This window comes from Chinchilla lanigera, unplaced genomic scaffold (genome assembly GCF_000276665.1).
Source record: "Chinchilla lanigera isolate Chin_1 unplaced genomic scaffold, ChiLan1.0 scaffold00059, whole genome shotgun sequence".
NCBI lineage: Eukaryota > Metazoa > Chordata > Mammalia > Rodentia > Chinchillidae > Chinchilla > Chinchilla lanigera.
Window position 1 is genome coordinate 3161302 of NW_004955460.1, and position 24800 is coordinate 3186101.

The 24800-nt window shown below is 37.5% G+C and overlaps 1 protein-coding gene across 5 annotated transcripts in view; it reads right to left on the reverse strand.

Annotated features, from left to right (window-relative positions):
* Sugct (succinyl-CoA:glutarate-CoA transferase) overlaps positions 1-24800 on the reverse strand; it is a 693160-nt gene that overhangs the window by 294836 nt on the left and 373524 nt on the right. Inside the window, exon 13 of one of the 5 annotated variants that reach the window (XM_013521158.1) lies at positions 16146-17938. The exons of the other annotated variants lie outside the window; for them this stretch is intronic. Coding sequence (XP_013376612.1) covers positions 17915-17938 — 24 coding nt within the window. The 3' untranslated portion in view covers positions 16146-17914. Of the gene's footprint in view, positions 1-16145; positions 17939-24800 lie in introns of those variants that run through there. 5 annotated transcript variants of the gene reach the window in all.

Below are 24800 nucleotides of genomic sequence, written 5' to 3' on the forward strand. Positions count from 1 at the left end.
ACCTCTCTGTTGAGGTGACTTGATATGAGACAGTAATAAAATGAGACAGTAATCTCCATGGTCATCTGTAGAAAGACCCAATGGGAAATATAAGAATGCCAAAGCATGAGCTTATTTAGTGAACATGGGAAATATAAAGAGATCTGTGAGGCTGAAGCAGAGCAAGAAAGTTGGGTAGAGGTAGGAAACAGGTAAAACTATAAGGAAGGTAAGGTTATTCCAGCCATGGAATTCCTACTGAGTGTGATGGAAAAGTCCTTGGAAAGCTTGAGCAGAAGAGAGGCATTATGACCTGGTACGCAATCCTTAGCACAATATCTAGCATGTAGTAGATGCTCACTAAAGATCTGATGAAGGAAAGAATGAATGGATATAACATATGATGATGGTAGTCTTCAACAAAAATGTCTCCAGCATCAAGCCTTTACTCCTTTAAACAAAATCATGCATGCTCCTTTACGCTAAAGAATACACCTGAGCAATGCAGCAAGTTAAGTACTTTAAATTATTAACGTGTTGAGAATACTGAACAATAGATTTGGCAAAAATGGATATAAGTAGAAATCATGTTTTGTTTAAGGAAGATCTTAAGAAAAAAAAAAGAGGCTGGATAAGAAATGATCTAGAGAGTAAGGGTTGTGTATTAAAGGAGATGAATATTAAGAAAAATTGGGAGAACATTGAAGAAGGTTATAATGGTGAATTCTTCTTGTCTTTTAACTGCCATAAAGCCAGCCCTGGTAATGGCACATCCACAACATACTGCCAGTGCCCACACCACTTCTTCAGAATCCAGTTTCTCTAGCCATAGACACTTGTTATCCATCTCAAGTACGGGTAACAGAAGCTGGTCCCATTTACACAAAAACTTTGCTGGTAAGTAATTTGTATCTAGACCAGAGTAATACTGGGCCATACAGAGGTTAGAAAGTTACCTTTATTCTCAGTATATAAAAAACAAAAGTTTCTTGAAGTGCTCAATTCATTCCCAGAGATGAAAATTGGCCATTAGGGATATCTGATTCCTTTCAATATTGGGTACAGGGAGTTAGGTTCAGTCCCTCTTACAAGAAGGCTTATGAACAAGTACTGTTGAGGCAGAGTTTAGTCATAGTGAGCCTTTTCTAAGACATACAATTACCTTCATTCTCAAGATATTAAATAGTCATCTAAAAGATGGCATACATCCATCAGGAAAAGAAATTTGGATTTTTTTTGTACTGGGAATCAAACTCAGGGCCTCATGCTTGCCAGGCAGGCACTGTGCCGCTGAACTACATCCCAGGCTCTAAGAAACTGGGATTCTGATTCATGACTTAAAGCAAGGAAAGAGTAAGTTAAAGTTATTTTTGTAGAAAACAATTTAATGGACATATCTTTTTTTATACCTTACATACATGTTTCCTTTATGGAAAAGTGAGCTTTTTTGGATCATAATAGTTATATCGACTTATTGTTTGAGGTTCTGCCCGTTATTAACAAAACAATTCACTCACTGTTACTGCTAATGACTCCTTTTAAGTATTATTTATTGTAAAGAGTGGGATCCATGTCTCAGAGGAAAATATTCCAATTAATTACACTAGGTTAGGCCTAGGTTCAATTAGTTGCTTGGCAGAAGTCTGTGGTATAGTTTGCTACATGGTCAAAATTAAAATATAGCATCTTTCTTCTCTATCAGTCCTCTAATTTGGGGCCTGGAAAACCTCAGCTCTGGAATCAAACCCAGCTGCCCCCTGTTTTTTAGATAAAGTTTTATTGGAACACAGCAATGCGTAACTTTTTTGTATTGTCTATTGCTGCTTTTACACTACAACAGCAGAGTTAAGTTGCAACTGAGTGATAAAAAAGGGGAACATAAAGCTTACAAAGCCTAAAATATTTACTATCTGGGTAGCCTTTCACAGAAAAGATCTACTGGCCAATCACTTCCCACAACCACCACCTCCCCTCAAATATGCAGAAGAAAACTACGTATTACATGTGTATCCAACTATCTCACCCACATACCTTTATCCTGGCATTTTTAGATTTTTAACTGCCATACCAGCTGAGTATCCTTTATCTGAAATGCTTGGACTCAAAATTTGGGCTTTTTAAAGATTTTGGAATATTTGGATACATATGATGCATCTTAGACATAGAGTATAAATCTAAACACAAAATTCATTTATATTCCACAAAATGCATATGCACACAGCTCAAGGAAAATTTTATATGATGTTTCTAATAATTTTATTCGTGAAAGAAAGTTTCATGGTGTGGAATTTTCCACTCAGCATCAGGTTGGAGCTCAAACAATTTCATATTTAGGAGAATTTCAGATTTAGGAGAATTTAAGATGTAGAAGTTTTGGATTAGGGATGTTCAACCTGTATTAAAAATTTCTAAACCAATAATTCTATGTTATACAGGTTTAGACAGACCCCACTGTTCTGTTCTGTTTTGTTATGTTTACTTTACTTATCTTCAGGTATAATCCTGAAGACATCTGCAAGGTGCTGAGTAGAAGAGAGGAAGTGAGTACAGGCACCCTGAGAGAAGCACTTCTGACTAGGGCAGTAATGTAGAAGAGCCTGACAGGTGCACCCAGGTTCCCACCAAGGATTTTTAAACGACTAGTACCTCTGTGTTTGTCTTTTAAACATCCGCAAAGGGTCACTTTTTATTTGCTCTATTTGCTGGCACATGCCTGCCTTTCAGAGCAGGTTCTAAGGTGTTTTACTCACTTTCCTTGTCACTGGGACACAATACCAGACACCCACAATTTAATGGAGGAGAGGTTTATTTTGGCTCATGGCTTTCAGAGGATTCAACCCATGGTGAATTAACTCAAAGGCAGGAAAGAATGGTGGAAGGGCCTGGATAAAGGAAAGTTGCTTATGTGTTGGTGGCCAGGGAGCTCTGAGGAAAAGGAAGAGCTGTGAAAGGAGATATATCTTCCAGGTCACATCCTTTTCTGACCAGGCCCCAGCCCTTAACAGCAAGTCAGCCATACTGCCTCATGATTCAATGATCTTCTAAAAGTCCTGCCTATGAGTATGTGAGGCTTTGGGGGGCATTCTCCTACCTAAACCATAACATAAAGTAACTTGCAGTTCCTTTAATTATCAAAATTCATTCCATAGAAAGAGAATTCTTCAATTTATAACATGGAAAGTCATAAGAGCGGTTCGCTCTAAAAACATCAAATGATCTACAGACAATGGTTTGCCTTGAGCACATCCTAGAACCAAAGAAGCAAGGCAACTAGGTAAGGTGAATTGGAAATAACTCACAAGCCCCTCTAAGGAGAGATGGGGTACACAGACTATATCCTCCTTGGCAAAGCATGGGAGGATGAAGTAATGGCTATAAAAATTGTAATAAGGTAAACAGGTAAAACCTTAAAAAAAATCCCAAGTCTGAGTATGGGATAGCATGACAAAATGACTTCAAATCACAGATAAAAGAGAAATCTGCAAATTACCCCCTTCTCCGGTTCTTGGACCCTTGTCTCATAGAAAGCAAAAGCTTTAAGCCACTAAGCGAGGGACAGGAAATGTTTCAGCTATCAGAGCCAAGAAAAAGATCCGGACTTCCAGTTTGTTCTAAGATAATCTCAAAGTCAACATGTCCACCACAGAACTCATTTTTAAAACTTCTACTGTATTCTTTAAAAATAAGTGGTGCTGCCATCCACCCAGTTAGCACACCACCCACTCAAGATTTATCATGACTTTCTCTGTCTGACTCCTCCTTCCTTGGAGCGAAACTGGTCCCTCTTTGTAAATATCTCTCAGACCTAGGAAGGAGAAAAGCTTTTAATTGCCACTGTTTTGATTTAGTTCGGGCTTGCATCGTTATCTCCCAGACTATAACAACTTCATAATTAATATATGTCGTATATATTATTAGCTCTCCACCTTCCCTACATTGATCAGTTTCTGTTCCTTCTTAAAATTCTGCAAAGTCTCCCCATATTCTACATGATGGAATCTGAACTCCTGGGCACAGTAGGAAAATATCTGCCCTCCTTGCCAAAATTACCGACCACTCCTCACATGGCTTATCTTGAACCTCATGCTCCAGCCACAGTGAATGACCTGCCACCACACCAACATACTGCACCCTTTTGCTCCTTTGTGCCCACATGGGACAGCCAGTTACTCACCTAGCATATCCCTTCCTGCCTTTCCTACCTGGTAAACTGACATTCACCTTTGAGATGCAGCCAAAACATCTCCAGCTCTGTGAAATCATCCTCAAACTGCTCCCCCCAGCCCTGCTGTGCTTTACATTATCTCCCCTGCAAGCCTATAAGGCCTTTGTAGGAGAGCCACTGAAGCCACCATGTGCATCTTAGTCCTGTTAGGAACTTAAGCCTGAGCACAGTGCCTGGGACAATAGACGTTTGATGTTTTTGCTGACTACATTTGAAATGTGAAATGAAGATACAAACATGACAACTTTTTCCACATTCAGTTTCATTAAGTAGTTACAATGACCAGTGCACCAAAATCCAGTTCTCCAGTATCAGGTAAAATATATTCCTCTGTTCCTCTCTATGACCTAAGAAGGAGGCGATGAAAGGGAACCTGAATTTTCTCCAAGCCTTTAGAGAGGAAGAAAAACCTCCATGAAGCCCCTGTTAGTGGTTTCTATCACTTCAACCTTTGGTAAACCGGCTATGCTTCATCATGGCATCGTGACATTGCAAGAACTTTGTAGACAGCTGCTCTTACCAACTCAGGTAAAAGGATTTATCTGTGTTTACCTAGAACTGACTGATTTCTAAAGGCTGTATGTTCAGTGATTGCATTCCCACTGAGGCCAAACACAGGCAATGCTTTAAAGAATGAACAAAGTGCTGATAATCACCATTTATTTTCAAGCGCTGCATATTTGTTTCAACAAATTTCAAAACACTTCCCAAGGGATTTTAAAGAAAGCCACCAAGTATGTTTAACCAAACAACATATGGAATGCTAATTTTGTTTTGATGCTATACTCTAATAGAGCAAGAAACAGATTTTTCGTAAAATCAGCAGATTTGCAAACACTAATTAAGAAACATTGAAAACTATCAAGGTCAATTTAAGAATACATCTGAAAACAAATATTTCTAGTCATGTTAGTTCTAGTAATTTCTCACCAGGGATTCCATGCACATCAGCAAACTTTTACTCTATAAGTTTTGCAATGGAGGTAAATAAAGGTACACTCTACATTTAGAATACAAAGCCAAACAGCAAGGTTTGGAGGGTTCAATGGAAATACCCAATCTGTCTCTATCACTATTACCTCTCCTCAAGACTCTAAGTTCTTTGAAGTATAGGATATCTTTCAGTTTAAAATATCTTTCTCCTGAGACGCTATCCAGGAGTTCTGTGCTGGCACAAGGTGTATGCTCTGATATCATCAACTCTCTGCAAGAATGATTCTCTGCCTTGTGTAGAAAGAGTAAGAAACCCTAAAAACTAGTTTTACAAGTTATATCTCAGTTCTGCCCCTTTCTATTTGGCCATTTGCCTATCTGTTTCCCTGTCCACTGGCCATGTCACTGTCTGTAAAACCCTTCATCCAAAAAGCAAGAGGAGGAGTGACATATATGGATATATATATGTATATATCATACATATGCACAAATATATGTACATGTTTATAAAATTGTGTGTTTTCCTTCACAAATGCTCAGATTTTCAATTAGTGGATCCTGATTAAATACTCCCATGGCCTAGCTGTAAACTTAGGGTCACTCATCTCTGTGTATGGTTAACTCTATGGACACAGTATGCAGAGGTTTTTTTGGGTTTTGATTTTGTTTTTGCTTTTGGTACCAGGAATCGAACTCAGGACCTTGCACTTGCCAGGCAGGAGCTGTGTCACTAAGCTAAATCCCCGGCCTATAGGGACACAGGATGGGGAGATAAATTATGTTCACATTCTCCAAGAACAGAACCAACAGCCACATAAAGATGTCTTAAACAGTATAACTCATAACAAACTACTCTTTCACCTGATTAAAGTTTTGAGAGATTTTGCTAAGTGTGGCCTTTTATTGCTATTTCATTCCTTTTGATGAAATTTAATGTGAATCACACATATTTGAATAAGTGAGTGTCTATCCCATAGACCCACAATATTTGACTGTCCAGATGAAACCCCAAAAGTTTCTTTGGATAATGATATAAAATTACAGAAAACAAAGATACAAAAGAACACCAGGGTGAATGTTACAGAGTTAAGTCAAACTTGATTCCTTGAGGCATACTCACTCCTAAACAAATACAGCTCACTCTTCCTTCCATTATTCATTTCATTTCACTGTTTATAATAAAAATGAGAAGAATTTGAGCCGATGAGATGGGAAAGAGAAACTTAACCAGTGAGTGACTCTATCAAATTTAATGTACCGTGGTGTCTAGCGCTTTTGTAAATAGATACAAGCACAGAAACCAGCAACTAAAAGAAAACATTGGAAGTTTTAAAATATTATTTACTGCTAAGTCTAAAACACTCAAGCATCACAGCACAGCACAGTGATTGCCAACTATAAATTAGAATTTGTGGCCTTTTTAAAAGTTTCACTTAGGAGAACATTTCAATGCTATGGAGTGGTGGGACACATAAGATGGGGAATCTGGCTAGAGACCAATGTGCCTATGAGCCCAAACCAAGTGGGCCCATATGGATAGCCTTTATAAAACCATAAACAGGAATGCTCAAGAAAACTCTAAGCTTGGACTACTTTATAGCATCAATAATTAAACTAGACTCACTGCAATCATGGGGTTGTTGCAAATTCTAGCAAAACTTCTCTGAAGAATTTTCAATAATCTAATTACTCCCTTATTTATTCCTGTTTATGTACAGTGAGGGTTTTCCCCCTCTCTTAATTGGAGGTTTAAAATTCACACCTATCCAAGCACTTTTGTTTAAATGTCCACAGATAATGCACATGTACTTCCTTCATGAAAGAGGAGAAACTCTAATGACACAGATACCAAAGTCCGGAGGCAGGACAGGAAGTGCAGATGCAAACCTAGAAAAAATACATTCTTTTTATGATGGTAAAAATGCATATATCACATCAACTTTGCCATTTTAACACTTGAAAGCACATAATCCAATTGCATGAAGTCTATTCACTCTGTTTTGCAATTATCACTACCATTTCCAGACCCTTTTTAAATCATCCTGAACAAAAACTTTTTTACCGTTAGATAATGACTGCTCATTCTACACCCACCCCTAGTTTCTGACAAAACTCTATTCTGTTTGCAATCTCTAAGGACTTGTTCATTCTACAAACTGAATGTGAGTGATGTTATAGCAGTATTTGCTATTTTGTGCGTTAATTTTTAGCTAAATGTTTCCAAGTTCATCCATGATGTAGCTTGTATCAGAACTTCTCCCCATTTATGGTTGAATAATATTCCACTATATATGCTACTTTTTTTATCATCTATTGGTGGACATTTGACATGTTTCTTTTACCTATTATGCTGAATGGTGCTACAATTCCTGGTGAATCTGTTTGAATCTTTGCTTTCAATTATTTCGGATATATATATACACAGAGAGAGAGAGAGAGAGAAGGAAAGAGAGAGATGTAATGACTGGGTCATAGGGCAAACTGCTTAACTTTTTGAGAAACCACTAAAGTTTCTATACTGGTCACATCATTTTATATTCCAACATTGTACATGCGTTCCAGTATCTTCACATCATTATCAAAATTTCTTCATGTTTATGAGATAGCCATCTGTATGCTTACAATAGCCAATTGGATGAGTGTGAAGTGGTGCCTCATGTAATCCTGAAAGACATAATCTTGAATTCTGTGATCCACAAGATTGAAATCAGAAACATCAAAATACCTACAGCCTAAAATCTCTAAAGTTTAACATCCCCCAAATCACAATCTCAGAAAAATTAAACCTCCAGATGTTGAAAATTCTAATAGCAGAAAACCAAAAAACCACAATTCTCATTTTTAAAAAATGGTCATATATAAAGAGTAGAAAGGCAAATCTGGGGGAGGGGTTTAGCGGGATTTTGGTTATACGTAGGATAGTTGCAATGTTAAGTTAAATGAATACCTAGAAAGACAGTAAAGCATTGCTTCGGGTACGTCTGTAGATGAGTATGTTTCCAGAGATTAACGTGAGTCTAAGTGGACTCAGTTGGAGAATAATTGCAATGAAGATAAAGAATATAAACATCTTCTCTAAGGAGACAAGGCTCTAAAAAAAACCCAAATAACTACAACAGCAACAACAAAACCTGGTATTGGTTGCCATGCAAGACATAGTTCATATAGCTGATGATCATTAAAATCAGTCAGCTCTTATGGAGTACCTCTGAGCAATGACCCATAATCTAGTATACCTACAGTACAGTTTTTTAAAAGTCAAGACTTCTTTTTAGTTTAGATTTTTTCCCCACCATTTTAAACTGTCACCATTATTTTTCACAATTTACTATGCTGTGTATTTCATCTTTACATCATTTCTGAGAGTGGATTAAAAATTGAATAAAGAGTCTCAGAGAGGTCTCATTTGTTTTATGAAAATCCTGCAAACATGACTCTGAGAAAGTGCTTTATCACAATGTTGACTTTGTATGTCAGCACTGTGTGTGCACATAAAAAACAAACTTCCTCAGAAAATGAAGAGGTGTCCTTTTTGCACTTCTGAAAAATAAAATTTCTCAAGAGCTTGCCTGCTTGAACAATTGCATACATGGGGTGAGCCATTACAGTGTTTCACTGACATCGTCCAAAAGATGTTATAAAAATGATATAGAGGAACAGACATTTCCTACAGAGAAATGGTTGAGAAGGAATCATGGATAAGATGTAAAAGCAAGATCTATATAGAATAGCATAATATAGTGGGGAAGGTGATGCAGGAGCGAGTTACAAACACAGGATTTGGGGCACAACCAAAGTAGTGTGGGAAGAGGTACCATTAGGCATGCACATGAAATGAACTGAAATTGAGCTCCAGGTACATTCCTCTGGCAAAGTGTGCAAAATGAATCTGAAAGAAGAAATCCTGAAGAGAAAATTAACTGCTAGAGGCTCTGAAGTATGACTGTAAAGGGTAGGGAAATATACAAGGAATGATAGATATAAAATTGACAAACATTGAAGAAAAGAAAAAAGAACATTATTATGCAGATTGCAGACTACAGCTATCAATAAATTCAAAGTTCATCTCCTGCAAAAGTTTGCTCTTTTTTTGCTGAAATGTCAAATTGATTTTTACCACCACAATAACTGCCATTGTGTTATCAACACAATAAAATTTAGTACAAAGAAGCTGCAACCAAACAAATCCTGTTTCACTCTCATGCTTACCATAGAAGAGTTCTGAAACATGGGCAAGCTAAATAAGTCTAGGTGTCCTTAAGACACATCTATGTGATCAGACTTTTAGCCTAAATCTACATATATATATACACAATCCCTCACATAGTTGGCAGGTTATAAATTAACAAAATGCTCATCTAGTGGCCACTAAACTCTCCAATTCCAGACCCATTAGAAAAACAATCCACCCACCTTCAGTTGGTGTTGTTATCAGCTCAGCATGAAAAGCTTATGTGCATTGTTTTTACAATTTAACATTAATATCAAACATTTGTTGAGTATGTACTCTGCACTAGGCACTATGCTCTTTTCATGCCTTACAACTAAGATTGCTGAGACAGAAAGGAACTTGCAGCACCCAAAGTTACAGAGCTTTTAAACACAGAAGTCTGGAGTCAAATCCAGATGCTCACTCCAGATGCAGGGTTCAATGCACTAAGAAGTGAATGACCTTCATACATTGTCTCTGTTAATTTAATCCTCCTCAAAATCTTTTGTGTTTGCATTATTATCAACATTTTATAGATGTGGTACATGAAATTCAGAGAATCAACTACAATTCAGGATCAACTACAGCCAAGCAAGAAGACCTAATCTGAGTTGAAGCAGCCTCAGGGCAGTGCCTGCTATGGGGGATACTCTGACTGGGGGCATCCTCGATATTCCTAAAGCAATATTTTATAGGAAAGCAAACAGGACATTTTAAATATGCTACTGCTCACTCCCACACACATATATACTCCCACAAATAATATGGCAGCTTAGTAGAGGAGGTAGTGATTTTCTATACTTTAGCTTTCTAGTATCAGTTAATGATTATCAGCCCTGTGTTGGAAGTATAGATTCATACAGATATATCTGTATAGAGACAGATAGGTAAATAGATAGATAGATAGATAGATAGATAGATGATAGATAGATAGATAGATAGATAGATAGATAGGTAGATAGATAGATAGATAATTTCCAAACAGGAATTAAAGAAATAATGTAGGCTACCTATGATTATGATTTCTGGAAATCCATGGAGAAATTCTCATTGCTTACTATAAAAAATTTTTTAAATCACTTGATAAAGCAAATATTAAGTATATATCATGACATTAAGCAAGGGCTTAATATAACATTGAAACTTTATGTCTATTCTACATGGTACAACTCTTAGAAACAATATCAATCTGGGTATCAAATAAAGTTTTCTAACAAAAGGCATCTTGTGTTATCTGAATATTATTTTCCTAAAAGGATGATTTCTCTTAGAAAGTTATCCCCCAAGTATAAGCTGTAACCCCAGTTCATCACTCCCTTTCTTTAGAGAATCAATATTCATTTTGAAAACAAGGAACATACAGCAGTACAAAAACTTAGAAAAATTCCATGCTTTTTTATAAAATCTGGATCATAAGCCCCAAGGTAATTATGATCTATTCATTTAATTCCATAAACTATTGTTGCCATTATCAACAATTTTTGTCCATATCATTTTAAACAAAATGCACTCTAGAAGTAGATTATCTTCTGCTCATGATGACAAGCAGTGATAAATCATCCCCACTCTTCAGCAGAATGGCCATGTCATTTCAGACCCTGAATATGGAACGAAAGATGTGAGGTCAGCCAGGTACAAAGTCTGCAATCACAACCACAGCTTCATGTAAACAGAAATCAGGATCCCCCAAATCCTGTGATTAGGTCAGGAAATCTCAAGTCCCTGAACCAATTGATTAATACAACTATTATGGTTCAGGAAACGAAGCGGGGGTTGGGCAATAGTTGGAAGTGGCTGGGCAAGACAAGCTATACTTAAATATAATTTTCCCCCTTCCTTCTGTGCCTTTGGGGAAAGTGTGATAGAAGACTTCACCCACACCATAGCCTCTGTGTTTGATTAGTTCTAGGTTATCATTTATGTATTCTTTTTGTACTTTGATCTCAGTCAGGCTGACAAAGGAAAGGAGTGGCACAAACTAGGCAAACCCCCAATGCACAGAAATCATGACAGAGGAGCACAGGGATGAGCCACTCCAGCTGGCCTCACAGGCCATCAGCAGGCCCTGTGTGATCTATTAGCAGGGTGCAGAGACCTGGCTCCAGGCTCAGGGAGAGCATCCCCACCCTTAACTATGTGAGCGTCGGGTAACTTATGACAAAAAGCATGCAACGTGAATGTAGTCAGGAAATGTTTACAAATTAGAGAAAGGAAGAGGTATGGAGGGCAGAGGGGCCTGTTATGCCACAGTCATAAAAGAAACTTCCTCTTTTCCCTAATTTCAGAACCACAGAGCAGAATTCTCTCCATATGAAATTCCTCCCAAGTCACAGGCTGCACTAAACCACAGCCTGTCCTTTTCAATGTATTCACAGTATAGTCACATAGAAACAGATGTTCCTGCTTTGCTGTCACACTGTTAAGGGAAAGTGTCATCCAACTTGGGGAGCGGTGGCCTATGACCTCTTAAAAACAATTCCCCAGGACCTCATAGTTGCTTTTGTTCTCTACAACTCTGGTTCCTTAAAGATTGATAAAGCCCTCCAAGATGTCATAGCTCAAATCTAATGATTCTTATAGACTCTGAGTAAGGTGCCTAGAAGCCTCTTATAGTACACAGCCAGGTGTAATGACCTGTGAAATCTCCCCTATTCCTTTCTCTCTGTTTTAGTCAACTTTCCCAATTCTAGGACGTAGTACTTGACACGAACAAATCAAAAGAAGAGCTTTATTTTATTCACAGTTTCTGGGGATTCGGTCCATGATCGGCTGGCTCCAAGGCAAGACCATCATGGCAGAGGGTATGGTGGAACAGAGATGCTTAGTTCATGATGGCCAGGGAGCAGAGCAGAGGAACAGTGCTAGAGAGGAAGAGGCCAGGGACTAGATATCATAGCAAAGGTCATATCTCCATGACCCCCCCAACACACACCCAAAGTGTGCTCCACCAATCCACTGGACAGATCCCAATCCAATCTAGTTAACAATCTACCTTCACAGCCACTCATATTGGCTAATTGAGCACTACTATCTCAAAGCATCTTCCTGTGGTGATCACTCTTCATCAAAGTCCTGTTTTCATATAATTACAGTGTGATAGCTCTTCAAACACACTATCATCATTCATGCATGCTTCTGTTTGTCTCTCCAATCAGAAAGTCACTTCTCACAGACAGAATCAAGGACAAATGGCATCCCATCGACAGGACCAAGCCTCTATCATGTCTTCCCACCCACAGAAGCAAGTATATATAGCGTTCCCAGGTGATGCAAAGTAAAGGAATGGATATGCTTCAGCCTAAATGATCAATGTTTATTATGAGAGAACACAATACATATTTATTGCTCTTTCTGGTTTAGATTGTATACTTATTTGTGATTTAACTAAATCACTTCTCCATTTATAAGCCTTGTGAGAGATAGCTTAAAGATGTTCTAAAATTATATCTGAACCCAAAAGGATACTGTGTGTATGCCTCAATGTAAGCAAAGGTGGGGGTCAATAAAAGCTCTCCTCTACCCAAACAGAAATCAATAGTTTTTGGTGGGATCTTCCCCTACTCCTGCCTTCTTGTCCAAAAGAGAAGTGGGATAGTGTAGAACTTGTACCAGAAGACAAATAGAATCTCATGAAAGACTGGATGTTCCCAAGAAGAGGAAGTCTACATTATTAGATACTGGTAATACTTAGCACCATTAGCAACAGTACACACACACACACACACACACACATGCCCTCAGTATGAGAACAGATACAACAAATAAGAGATGAGAAGATGTAAGGAAGGTACTGATATTTATAAAAGTACTGAAAGCTCCAAGGCATCCACATGATCCAGGTAGGTTTAAATTATGTGTCTCTGCACAAGGTGACAAAAGCACTATGGCACAAAACAACTTATCTATCTTGTTGATAGTCATCTGGAGCTATTGTTTGTTAAGACTGCCAACTTGTAGGGAGAGGGAGAAAGGAGAAGTGGGGCGGGGACTAGGAGAAGGGAAGAGTGCCAGTGTCTGGCCCCTAAAAATCCATCTTTTGTGATGAAGTCAGAGTAATTATCCTAAGAAACAAGCCTATCCATGCTATCTTCTGCTTAAAGTCCTCTCCTGGCTGTCTTTCCTGCCTATAACATGAATTCTGAACTGCTATAGAGCAGCAGTAGGTATCCCCAGAGTTTCACCTCAACCTACCTCTCTGGTTGTATCTTCCTTTTTCTCCTGTGCATAAGACTCTTCAATAGTCCAAAAACAATTATCTGTCCCCATGTCTGTGCTGCCTCCTCATGCTGTTCTTACACTTAAAGTTCACTTTTCACAACTCCCAAGCCAATTCCTATTTTTTCCTTTAAGTCCCTGCTCAAATGTCTCTCACTCATTGAACATTTCCTTGATCCTCTTTATCACAATACCTGTTCTTGCCCTTATGTCCAAACCAAATTATGTTAATGCCTGGTTGCATAATCATCGAAAAATGATATAGTACAGAATTGCGCACATCGACATTTCCAACTAAATAACAAACATCTTAGGCAGAAGTACATTGTTATTTGTCCCTAACGTCTTTCTCCTAGAGAACGTCTCAGACAAAAGTTTGCGTTTCTTAAACACTTAATCTAATCTCATACTCAAATGAATTTATTCATCACTCCAAAACTTATTAATGTTTATTCTTAGGTATTATTTAAAAATCTACTTTTAATATAAATTTCATATTCATATTCATCAGTCAAGCTTAGACAAAGTCTACATCATCAGACCAAATATTAAATAAAAGTACATACAGTTCACTGACTGCAAATGGCAGCATCCATGTCACTAGTTAAATAAAATGGTTTTCTTATAGAATGTCGTGCAAAGACAAGCATAATTATTCTAGACTCAAAATAATTTGTATATGACCTGTATTGTTAGCTGTATGTTTACATGAGGAAATAGCATCTCTTGCATGTCACTGCAATATGACTTTACAATGACCTACACAAAGTGCTTGATGATTTACGGCAATTGATGGAAGTTTGAGAAACATGCAATTCACATTTAAATTGTCTTGCACCCATTCAAAACCCCAAAGTGAATAGGAACTATACATAGCAGCTTCTTTAGATTTTAGTCTAGTGAACTGAAAATAGTCAACCTACATTGTTTCACTGACAAATCAATTATTTCCTATTTTCCGTAACAACACAAAAGTAGAAAATTCCCCCAAGAAGCGGAGAGAAAAGTAGACGTGAATTGGAGGTTAGAGAAGGATAAAAAGGCAGAGAACAAAGAATTTTTAGGGGAGTAAAACTGGTACAATACTACAATGAGAGATGTGTCATTATACATTAGTTAAAACCTACAAACTGAACAACCCTCAGAGTGAGCCCCACTGTAAATTGTAGGCTTTAGGTAATACAATGCGTCAGTGTCATGGATTGTACCACTCAGATGGGGGTTGCTGACAATAGGGAAGGCTATGCATGTGTAGGTAGAAAGGAAATATGGGAAATCTCTGTATCATCCACTCAATTTTTCTGTGAACCTAAAAACCTACCTAAAATAAAGTCTTTAAAAAGAAGAAGAAGCAGAGAAGTGGAGAACAGCTTTCTTGGAGGATTAAAATTAGCATAAGTGAAAAATACAAGACTGTACACCTGAGGTCACTACAATGGACGATGTTACAAAATTATAGAAAATAGGACTAGTAATATATGTAAAAATGAAGCAAAATCATGAATAGCTGATGTAATATGGAAAATAACAATTCCACTTGTAAGAGTTTTTTTTCTAAAAGAATAACCAGATGCACACAAAAGTCTACAAATGCAGCTGTGGAAACAATATTCAGCAATGGATTAGTTAAATAAATTAAGGAATTTAAGGCAAATACTGGGCAATGCTTAAAAAGAATCCTTTTATAGGTATATGTGAGAGAAGAGAAAATAATAATACATTAGAATATATATTATGTATAACATTTTATAAAAGTTATCATACACACACAAATCCAAAACTCTGTAGAGGTTAGTTCTGATCTCTGAATTAAGGAAAATATCTATCTCTTTCTTTTTATCTCTATGATGTATATTTTATGACATTTGCTTCTTTCATAACAATGAAGACTGAAGGATTATCTTAGTACTTCAGAGCAAATTAGTACTCTCTCATTTCTTTGTCTGAAATAGGAGTAAGTCTACAAAAAAAGGTTTGAAGTGTATAAAATGTTCTACCAAAAAGAAAAGGAAAACTTATAGGTATTATTATTTTTTAAGGAAAGTGTAATTATTAATTTTATGTTTCAAGTCAAATGGACCAGAAGGTACCCAGACATTTGATCAAACATTACCTGGGTATGTCTATGAGGCTGCTATTGAATTTGAAACATCTGAATTTGACTGTAACAGATTACCCTCCATAGAGTGGTTGATCCTCATCCAATCAGTGGAAAACCAGAAGGGACCAAAAAGTCTGAGTAAGAAGTAACTTTGCTTGCCTGATTTCTTGAGCAGCAGCACTAGTCTCGCACTGGAACTATACCACCAGCTCTCCTAGTTCTCCAGTTTGCCAACTAGAAGTCATGAGACTTAGGGAACTCCACAATTATATGATCCAATTCCCTAAAATAAATCATATGTATAGAAGTATATAATTTTAAATATATATAATTACTTATATTAAATCTAATATGTGAGGTGAAAGCAAGGTTCTGGTAGACCAACCAGTTTTAATCATAGGTCTGCTACACATGGTGATAACTTATGTGCCTGAATCTGAGATAGTCTACAAGTTTTGTTATTTCACATGTAATCTATGTGGGATTTATTGTACAGAATGATATATAATATATCTGATAGCTAGATATGTATCTATATCTTATTGATTTGTTTCTCTAGAGAAATTTGACCCATATAGAAGGGTAAGAGTCACATTTAAAGATGGTTAATGATATTGTGGTATGCAGATTGGACCGTAGTTGGGGAAGGTCAGAGGTTAAGCATCCAGCCAGAAAAACACTACAGAATGTGGACAAAAAAGAATAAAGTCGGTCACTTCCTTTCTCTAAACCTCTGATTTCTCATCCATCATATGAGTATGTGAGAGCATAAATCCCTCAGGATGGTTCTTTGTCCTATAAATTTAAAACTTTAACATCAATGATAAACAATATTCAGAGGCTCTTATTCAAACTGTGAATGCACTGGGTTGACTTTGTTGTCATATACTACACTGAACTTCCATCAGTGCTCAATAAATAATACATTAAGCAAGCTTTTTGGACATCTTGGTTTAATTGTGAGCCATGGAAAAGCCCTGACTTCTGGCAAAGTCTTCACAATATCAATTACTTTATTAACTTTGCAAACATATAATGGAAAAATAGGCACATTACTTTGAAATAAGCCTGTTTTAATTTAATTCACTTTCTTCATCATAGAAAAAGCCAATTTATGAGAATAACACATTTTACATCAGATAATTTATTTATAATAAAACATTAAATAACTTCGGCACTGGATGAACTTTGAAGATACTCCACACAGGTTAAAGTGAGTTTCCAGTAGTTCAAACAGGCCTTATGATAGGTCTGCTACATATAGTGATAACTACATCTGAGTCTGAACTACCCTGGGGGAAAAGGCCAGGTTAAATTCCAAATACAAATCCTACTGTCAAAATTGAAAGATTTTAAATGGTGTCTTGAAGATTAATTTCCCAAATTTTGAGATTCATGTGATTGCTAATATATAAAAGTCTAGTTTTAGAAGTACACATGGTTGAATGTATTTGATCAAGTTAAGACAATCCCACAAACATATTTCTAGGCCACGGAAGAAGTAATAATCCCTTAGTAAATGTATGCCTCAACCCCACTTCTAGTTATCTTTATTCTAGTGATATAGTTCTCTGGGTATCTCTGAGGCAGAAGTTTAAAAGAAAATACACATGGTTAATAAATTTATTCTCTGTTTTCCCATAAAAATCAAATAGTGGAAGGGAGGGTGAAGAAGGGAAGGGAAGGGAAAGGAAGTGGGGGAGGGGAGGTGACGGGAAGGGAGGGGAGGAAGGAAAGGAGGGAAGTAAGAAAGGTAAATTTAATCTCTTTTCAGCCTGTGGTACGATCTGTTAAAACCTGAACACATGGACCAGCTCTTACTTTCATAAAATTATTTTCCTTCCTTTGTCTTAAATTCTTTTAACAACTAAGCCAAGATCTAACAGCATTTAATGTCATGAAGTTTTCAGGTAGGGGCACATTTTACATGATACTATATTTCTGGTCTTGGCAGTGAACTTGGAATTAGTCATTAAGTCCGGCTTTCTCATCTACTTGATTCCAGGAGAAAGTACAAGAGAAGAAAAAACGAGCTGGAGATCTTGACCAACAGGAACTGTATGACACCAGAAGGAAAATGTTTTCCTATTGCACTCCTGTAGGAAAGAAAAAGGCTGTACAATTCCGTATCAAAGGACTTCTTCCAGCGGAGGGGCTCCACGGAGAACCTTTCGCTGACCTTCATCCAGAAATATCAAGCATGTCATGACTCTTCAGCTCCACCTCCTCGGTCCATGCTATCATCTGAGGCTTACAAGAGCCAAGCTATTATTTTCTAAAGAGGGAGGAAAAAGAAGAATTTGTTCCCAAAATATCTAGTTCTCTACCCCCACCTCCTTTCATTTATAAAACAAGCCATCTAAATATCTCAGGCTGTTTTTCTACAGGCTTTTTTATAACGTGGTAATGATTATGCTAATACCAGCTGGGAATACATCTATGTGGACATGTTGTGTGAGTGTGTTGGAGACTTGGAGTGGGGGAGGGACACATAAGAGCATGAGGAGAATGATTCAATAAAATTATAGTACATGTGTAGCCCTCTTTCCATATTTACTAGTTTTTGTAAGCTCCTTCTCAAATGGGAAATAGACCGTATTTCCTTTGCAGAAGGATAGTTATTGAATAACGAAGACCATGTGTTCTGCTACATCTTATTTGAGGACTCTGCAGCTATTTTCTAAAGCAAATTAATAACAGTATACTAAACTTATTTCCCCAGTGAAAACTTCTGGCTACTAAGGATGCTGGTATATGCACCCTACTGTCACCGAAAGCACAGGTAATCACTACGTAACCAATGTCTGTGATGGTATCTGAGTGGCATGGATGCAGTTTCTATGGTCCACAAGGGAAAGCTGACACCTGCTAATTAAATGATTCTTGTTGACAAAAGCAATGCCGTGTTACATCACTTTCCCTACAAGGAGAAGAGAATGTGAAGTTTCAGGGAAGACAGATAGCTATTTAATGTGGAACTTGTCACCACGGTCGGCTTTGGCATAATAAGACACACATGGAAAATCCCTTGCAGGGAGCCCTCTGCAGAGCAGATTCTCCCTCGGTCTGGGTCAGAGAGTGTCTGTGTTTCTGAAGGAAACACTGTCTCTCCTTCCCTCATACGCCCACTTGAACAATGAGCTTCCAACAGCTTTTCTGTGATGTGTCTGCTAAATGCCAGGACACAGTGGCAAGAGGCTGGCAGGAAGTCTCCTGGGCAGTTGAGGGGGGGAAAAAAAACAATATTTCCTTCCTGCAGATCAAAAAAATGCATATATCCATGACAGTTGAACTGGAGTGTATAGAAACTACCCTTCTTTTCTAACTTGCCTAGAGCCACACAAAGGTTAAACAAAGATGATATGATTCTGATAGCAAACAGACCTCAAAAGGGATTCCTAATTTTTTGTTGTAGTATTCCAAACCAGAATGCCTCCTTATAAAGTATGACTTTTAGCTGGGCATGGGGGTGCACACCTGTAATCTCAGCATCCTGAGAAGCAGAAGCAAGAAGATCACAACTTCAAACCTAGCCTGGGCAACTTAGTGACTTAGTACAATACTCTCAAAATAAAAAAAGGGCTAGGCACATACTTCAAAGTGAAGGCCCTAGGTTCAGTTCCCTGATACCGCGCGTACACACATACACACTCACATACAGAAGTATGATTTTTGCTGCATCAATATAAGTGCATTTTTCTGTATACATACCTGGAAACAAGTAGGCTCCTGGGCTTTCAATTTAACTTTCAATAAATGTTGACAGCAGTGGAGGTTTTGTAACATGTTCATATTTCAAATGTGGTGCTTTTGTTTACAACTCAGTATATAGGCTTATAGGCTCACCACTAAAATGCACTCTATAAAATCCCTATTAAAAACTTTTAGTTCCATTTGGACATCACAACTAAAACATGTGACTCATTCCATAGCATGTCCATTCTCTCCAAGTAAAAACTCTTTTCTGGTGTTGTCTGATATAAACTTTAAAAATTCATTATATTTCACAAGCCAAAAAATCTTTCTAAGAGAATCAAAAGTAGCAAGAGTTAGTGGTGCAGTCCAGCAGATAAACTTTTGCAGGTTTCCATCTGAAAGTCATAACATAACCTTTTATTCTGTGTGTCATTGGTGCAGAAGGTTTTTCAAGGCAGAGTTCTTCAAACTGCAAGATGTTAAACAGATGTGCGGTAGAGTCTTCCAGGTCTAAACTACGAAGAGTCTGTTTTTAGTCTATGTGTTGTAGCCTTCTCTTTTTAAAAAAACGCTTTTATCAAGACCTTCAGATTTGCATATTTGTTTTGTTGTTGATGTTTTTAAGATGTATATTTGTTTAGAAGAACCAGATTTTAAAACATATTTCTTTTGAACTACAGAAGGGATATTAATGTAAATTTTGCCCTTTAAAAGCATATTTTCAACAGTACAATCCAGCTTCCTATAGCAGGTGCTGGAAGCCAAATCCCAGATGTTTTGATGTGTAAATAGCAAGGGAAGAATTTGAGAAATGGGTAGAGATGCAAGAAGGAGGAAGGCATAAATAAAAAACAGACTTGCTGAAACTTTAGTTCACAGGGGTCTGTCACTAAGAGCCATTTCTAAACATTTTGGCTTTTGTTTTCCATTGGTGGGCTTCTATACTTAACTGTTTGCTCATGTTATAAACATCCTTTTCTCAAACATGAAATAGCCATAGTGATTGGCTTAAATGTTCACCTAGCTATTTATTTCCAATGAACCAAATTGTATTCCAACACTGACCAATAGAAGTTGTATATTCAAGTTCAGTGTGCTGAGACTCAGAATCCTACTTATCGATGTCACTATTTTCCCCATGTTTAACTGCGTAAGAGCTTAAAAGTTTAACTGTATCAAGTCAGCATGATAAATGGGGTCCTTTAACACTTTAGCCTCAGTCTTTGTAGTTGAAAGGCCAGTTTTTCCCCTTTTGTTCTTACCCATTTTTCCACTTGAAGGGATTTCAGAATGCATAGTTCTAACAGGGTTAAAAGGGTGCTTATAAATGTTTTGTCCGTATTTAGCTTGATGTTGGCAGTGCTTCTCTATCATTTCAATGAGAGACACATGAGCAGAAAGGCTTTTATAATATAGGCAGGCCTTTATAATATGGGCGGCTTCCTTCTCGAATATCTTTTTTGCTATCAAACTAATCAGTGGTGGAGGTAATTAAAGCCAAACCTTACACAGCACTGAGTTTGACTTCTTTAACCACTTCATGACCAGGCCCTTCTACATCTACACTGATAGGAATAGATAACACAGCTTTATTTTTTCAAAAGGGCCAGTGTCTGGAAAGAGGAATTCTGCCATGACTCAGTGACACCTGCTTGACTTTTTGCCATGACTCTGACACTTGCAGGATGTGTCACTGGAAAGTTTATCTCTTTGAAACATAGTTTCATTATCTGTAAAGAAGATGATGGTGGCAGTGGTGAGGATGATAACGATGGGTGTGATTAGACTGTCTCTATCACGGGGCCATTGTGAGAATTAATGAGATAGGATGCATGAAGAACTCAGCACAGTGCCTGACAGCACTAACTAACTGTTGGCTATTAGTACACTGCTTTGGGTGTAACCTATGTAACAAAAATGAACTGGTCCTTCTCTTTCAAATGGGCTCTGCCCCACTGACATGTATTCCAAACATTTGCTACCCTTTGTCTCTGGAAGACTTCTTCACATATCCCACTGTCAACTTCTGGTATCAGCTCCCCATCTTCTCAGGAAATTTCAAAAATTTTACCCAGCCTTGAAGATGCATTTCAAATGGCTCTTTTTCCATCAAGTATTTCCTAAGCTCTTCAAATTGTAATCTCTTAACCCCTTGAATCTATGTGGTTTTTGTTCTCTGGGTAAAGAAGGATGAATTAAACATACTCTTTATTTAATGACACATTACAATCATTGCCTCACAGGTAGTCCTTCCGTCATATTTATTTTCCCTGCTACTTTCAACCTCCATTCCCCTTTCTTCCCATAGGAGAACATTTCAGTACTTCACTTTTATCTTTTTATTAATAAGTATTATTGCAAAATAGGTGCTGCTTTTATGCCTTTATTTTAATTTATGTCATTGGATTCTACAATAGATCTCACTGTACCATATTGCTCCATGCCATTGCTACAGCCCTTCCAAGTTGTTGCAGGTACTTCTTTTTGCGGGGCGGGGGCGGGGGGGGGGGGACGGGTACTGGGAATCAAAGTCAAGACCTTTTGCTTGCCAGGCAGGTGCTTGTGCCACTGAGTTGTAGGTACTTCTAACTACTGCCCTGTTGTAGGTACTTCTAACTACTTCTAACCCCAGCCCTGTTGTAGGTACTTCTAACTACTGCCTAATATTTCTTTATGCACACGGCCCACATTTCACCTGCACTGAACTCTCAGCCACCAGAAATGACTATCTTCATACATGAAGCTTTATATACCTTTTTGAGAATTTTATTAGGATACATACCAAGAGCAGAATTTCAGTCTCATAGGAATAGGTGAATTTCCTAAGTAATGTCAAAAATTTCTCCAGAATATCAGCACCAGCATGCATTAAAATACTGGCCCCTATATTCTTATACTGAGTGGACACATGGACTACCTAGCAAGCCTTCTAACTCCTGAGACTTCATTCAGTGTCACTTTAGTGACTTAGTGTTTTCATTTGTACCTCTCTACTTACTAATGCATTTAAACATCATGGTTCTGTTTTTCTTGAGCATTTAACTTATATAGCCTGAAAAGTTTTTTAATGTATTTATCTTTCTTCACTCCATGCAGCATTTTAAATTCTGTTCAGGTGTGAGCTATATTTTTGCACTCATTGTAGCACTTATCATGGCACCTGAGGAAACATAAAAACGAACACAGAAACAAGTTATGGGAGGATGAGTGTGGGTGGTAATGTCACAGAAAAAATGCGTGCTTTGAATTCTGAAATAACAAGTTAGATATGGCTCACTTTTTCCTTGCTAAAACCATAATTTCTCTCAGGCAGAAGTTCCAGAAGTGGAACTAGCAACCCTTTTCTGTCTCCAAGGCTGTAGTTAAGAATAGAAAGAAGGTGCTGTTGTGTTGAATTCTAATTCAAGACTCTACTGCAACGTATACAATCAGTCCGCTTAGGTCAGAATGCAAGGATATTCACTGGACAGTTTCCTTATGGGGCCTATGGAAAATGAGGCTGCTAACTTCACCTTGCTTACTCTCAAAGTCCTGCTCTTAAATAGATACAAATATTGGTGTACGAAAACTCCCATTTGCCAACATAAATATGCTACAAGGACTAAACAGACATTTACCCATCAGCCAGTGCAAGAAGCTATACTTTCTATTATTTTCCTGCTAAAAGAAGAGCAACAATGTCTCATAGTTAACCATACCATCAGGAAGATGTGCTTGATGTCTGTCATTAAAGTCACCAAGCCACACAACAAGAGGACCAAAAGTGAGGGTTTTGGAGTGAAAAGACTCCATTTTACTCTTTGACTGCTACAAACCTACTATTATACCATTTTCTTTTCTATTTTTAACCTTAGCATAGTTTCTTCAGGTAAAAATGTGGACAATACTTACTTTATAAAATTATAGTAACTAAATTAAATAATAACATACTACTTGATAAATGGTAGTTATTTTATTGTGCCTACTCTCCAACCTATTTTATTTTATCAAGATTACAGCAATAGATAAAAGTTTACTTTTCATATATAATATTGGAAAGAAATGGTTCTACCTATGATAAATGGGAAGTTTTCATCACAAAACTGAATTATATTTGCTACAGTGTATATTTGGTTTTAGTTTAAGTCCAAATTATACCACATCTTTGCTGTGTAAGTCCAAATAAGTGCCCTAACCCCCAACCAGAAGGCAAACACTGAAAATATGGATAATATTATCTATTCTACAGAGACACGATAAAAATCTCATATAATAAATATGAAAGCATTTTGCAAACTGCAAACTAGCATAAAGCATGTTAATTATCATTGATCTCCATAGTTATTAATAGCATTTAATTAGTGTTGAGAACAGTAACCTAGTATGACCATGATTTAAAATGTCAGAAGCATTTTACCAGGGATGAAAAAATGTCAGTATAGTATCTTTTACATTTTTCCTTATCTTTCAGAGATTTCCAACTTCTAATTAGTATTGTAGGACATCAGAAGCTTCTGCCTAACATTTGAGCATAATGAAGAGGGATGACCATCTTCCTAAGTGTACAGGGATGTTACGGTTTGTGCCTGGGTGTCCACGCAAATCCTCATGCAGTCATGGATCAGGCTTCTATTTGTGATTGATTCATGGTCCAGTGTTGGAATTATGGATGTGAGTACTACACCTGCCCTGGAGAAGACAGTTTGCATACAATGTAAGGGACGGAAAGAGGCTGCTTGCTCTGCTCCTCCATTTTGCTCTTGCTGCTTTTGCTATCTTCTACCACCATGGACGGTTGCCCTTTGCCATGTGCCACTCTGCCTTGGAGCCACCCAAGTACTGATTGAAGCCTCCACAAATTGTGAGCTAAATAAACCTTTCCTTCTTTAATTCTGGGTGTCAGGTATTTTGTCTCAGCAATAAGAGAAAAGTAACCAAGGCAAGAGACTAACAAGATACGTCCCCCTTTAGTGTTAGTGAAGAGTCTTGCTTCCCTAGCACAACTGTTTATTTTAACCTTACAAAAATGGTAACGCTCATAACAGATCTGACTTCCTCCTTTTTGCTGGCTGCTCCAAATCTCAGAATCAAATTTGAGATCATTTGTGAATGTATTGTACTGCGCACAACATGAATTATGCATGCTCACCTTATTCCTAGACACATTTTTGTATCCCTATCCATATTTTTCTTGCCCAGACTTTCCTAGTGCTCTTCTATTATCTTAAATAAGAAAGTTTAAAAAATAAAAAAAAAGCTCAGTGTCAATTCTAGCTAGACAGGGTAAGTTTGAGGCTTCAATTTGGAGCGATGTAAAGGCCAGGCATCTTGTGTGTCGTCCTCCCGTCTGTGGGCAACAGCAATGCATTCCATTGTCTTCATCTGCACATCCATTTTCTAGGGCCAGGGGTCTTTTGAGTTCAGTCTTGACTCAAATGCCTTGGGTGAAATATGAATGCTTG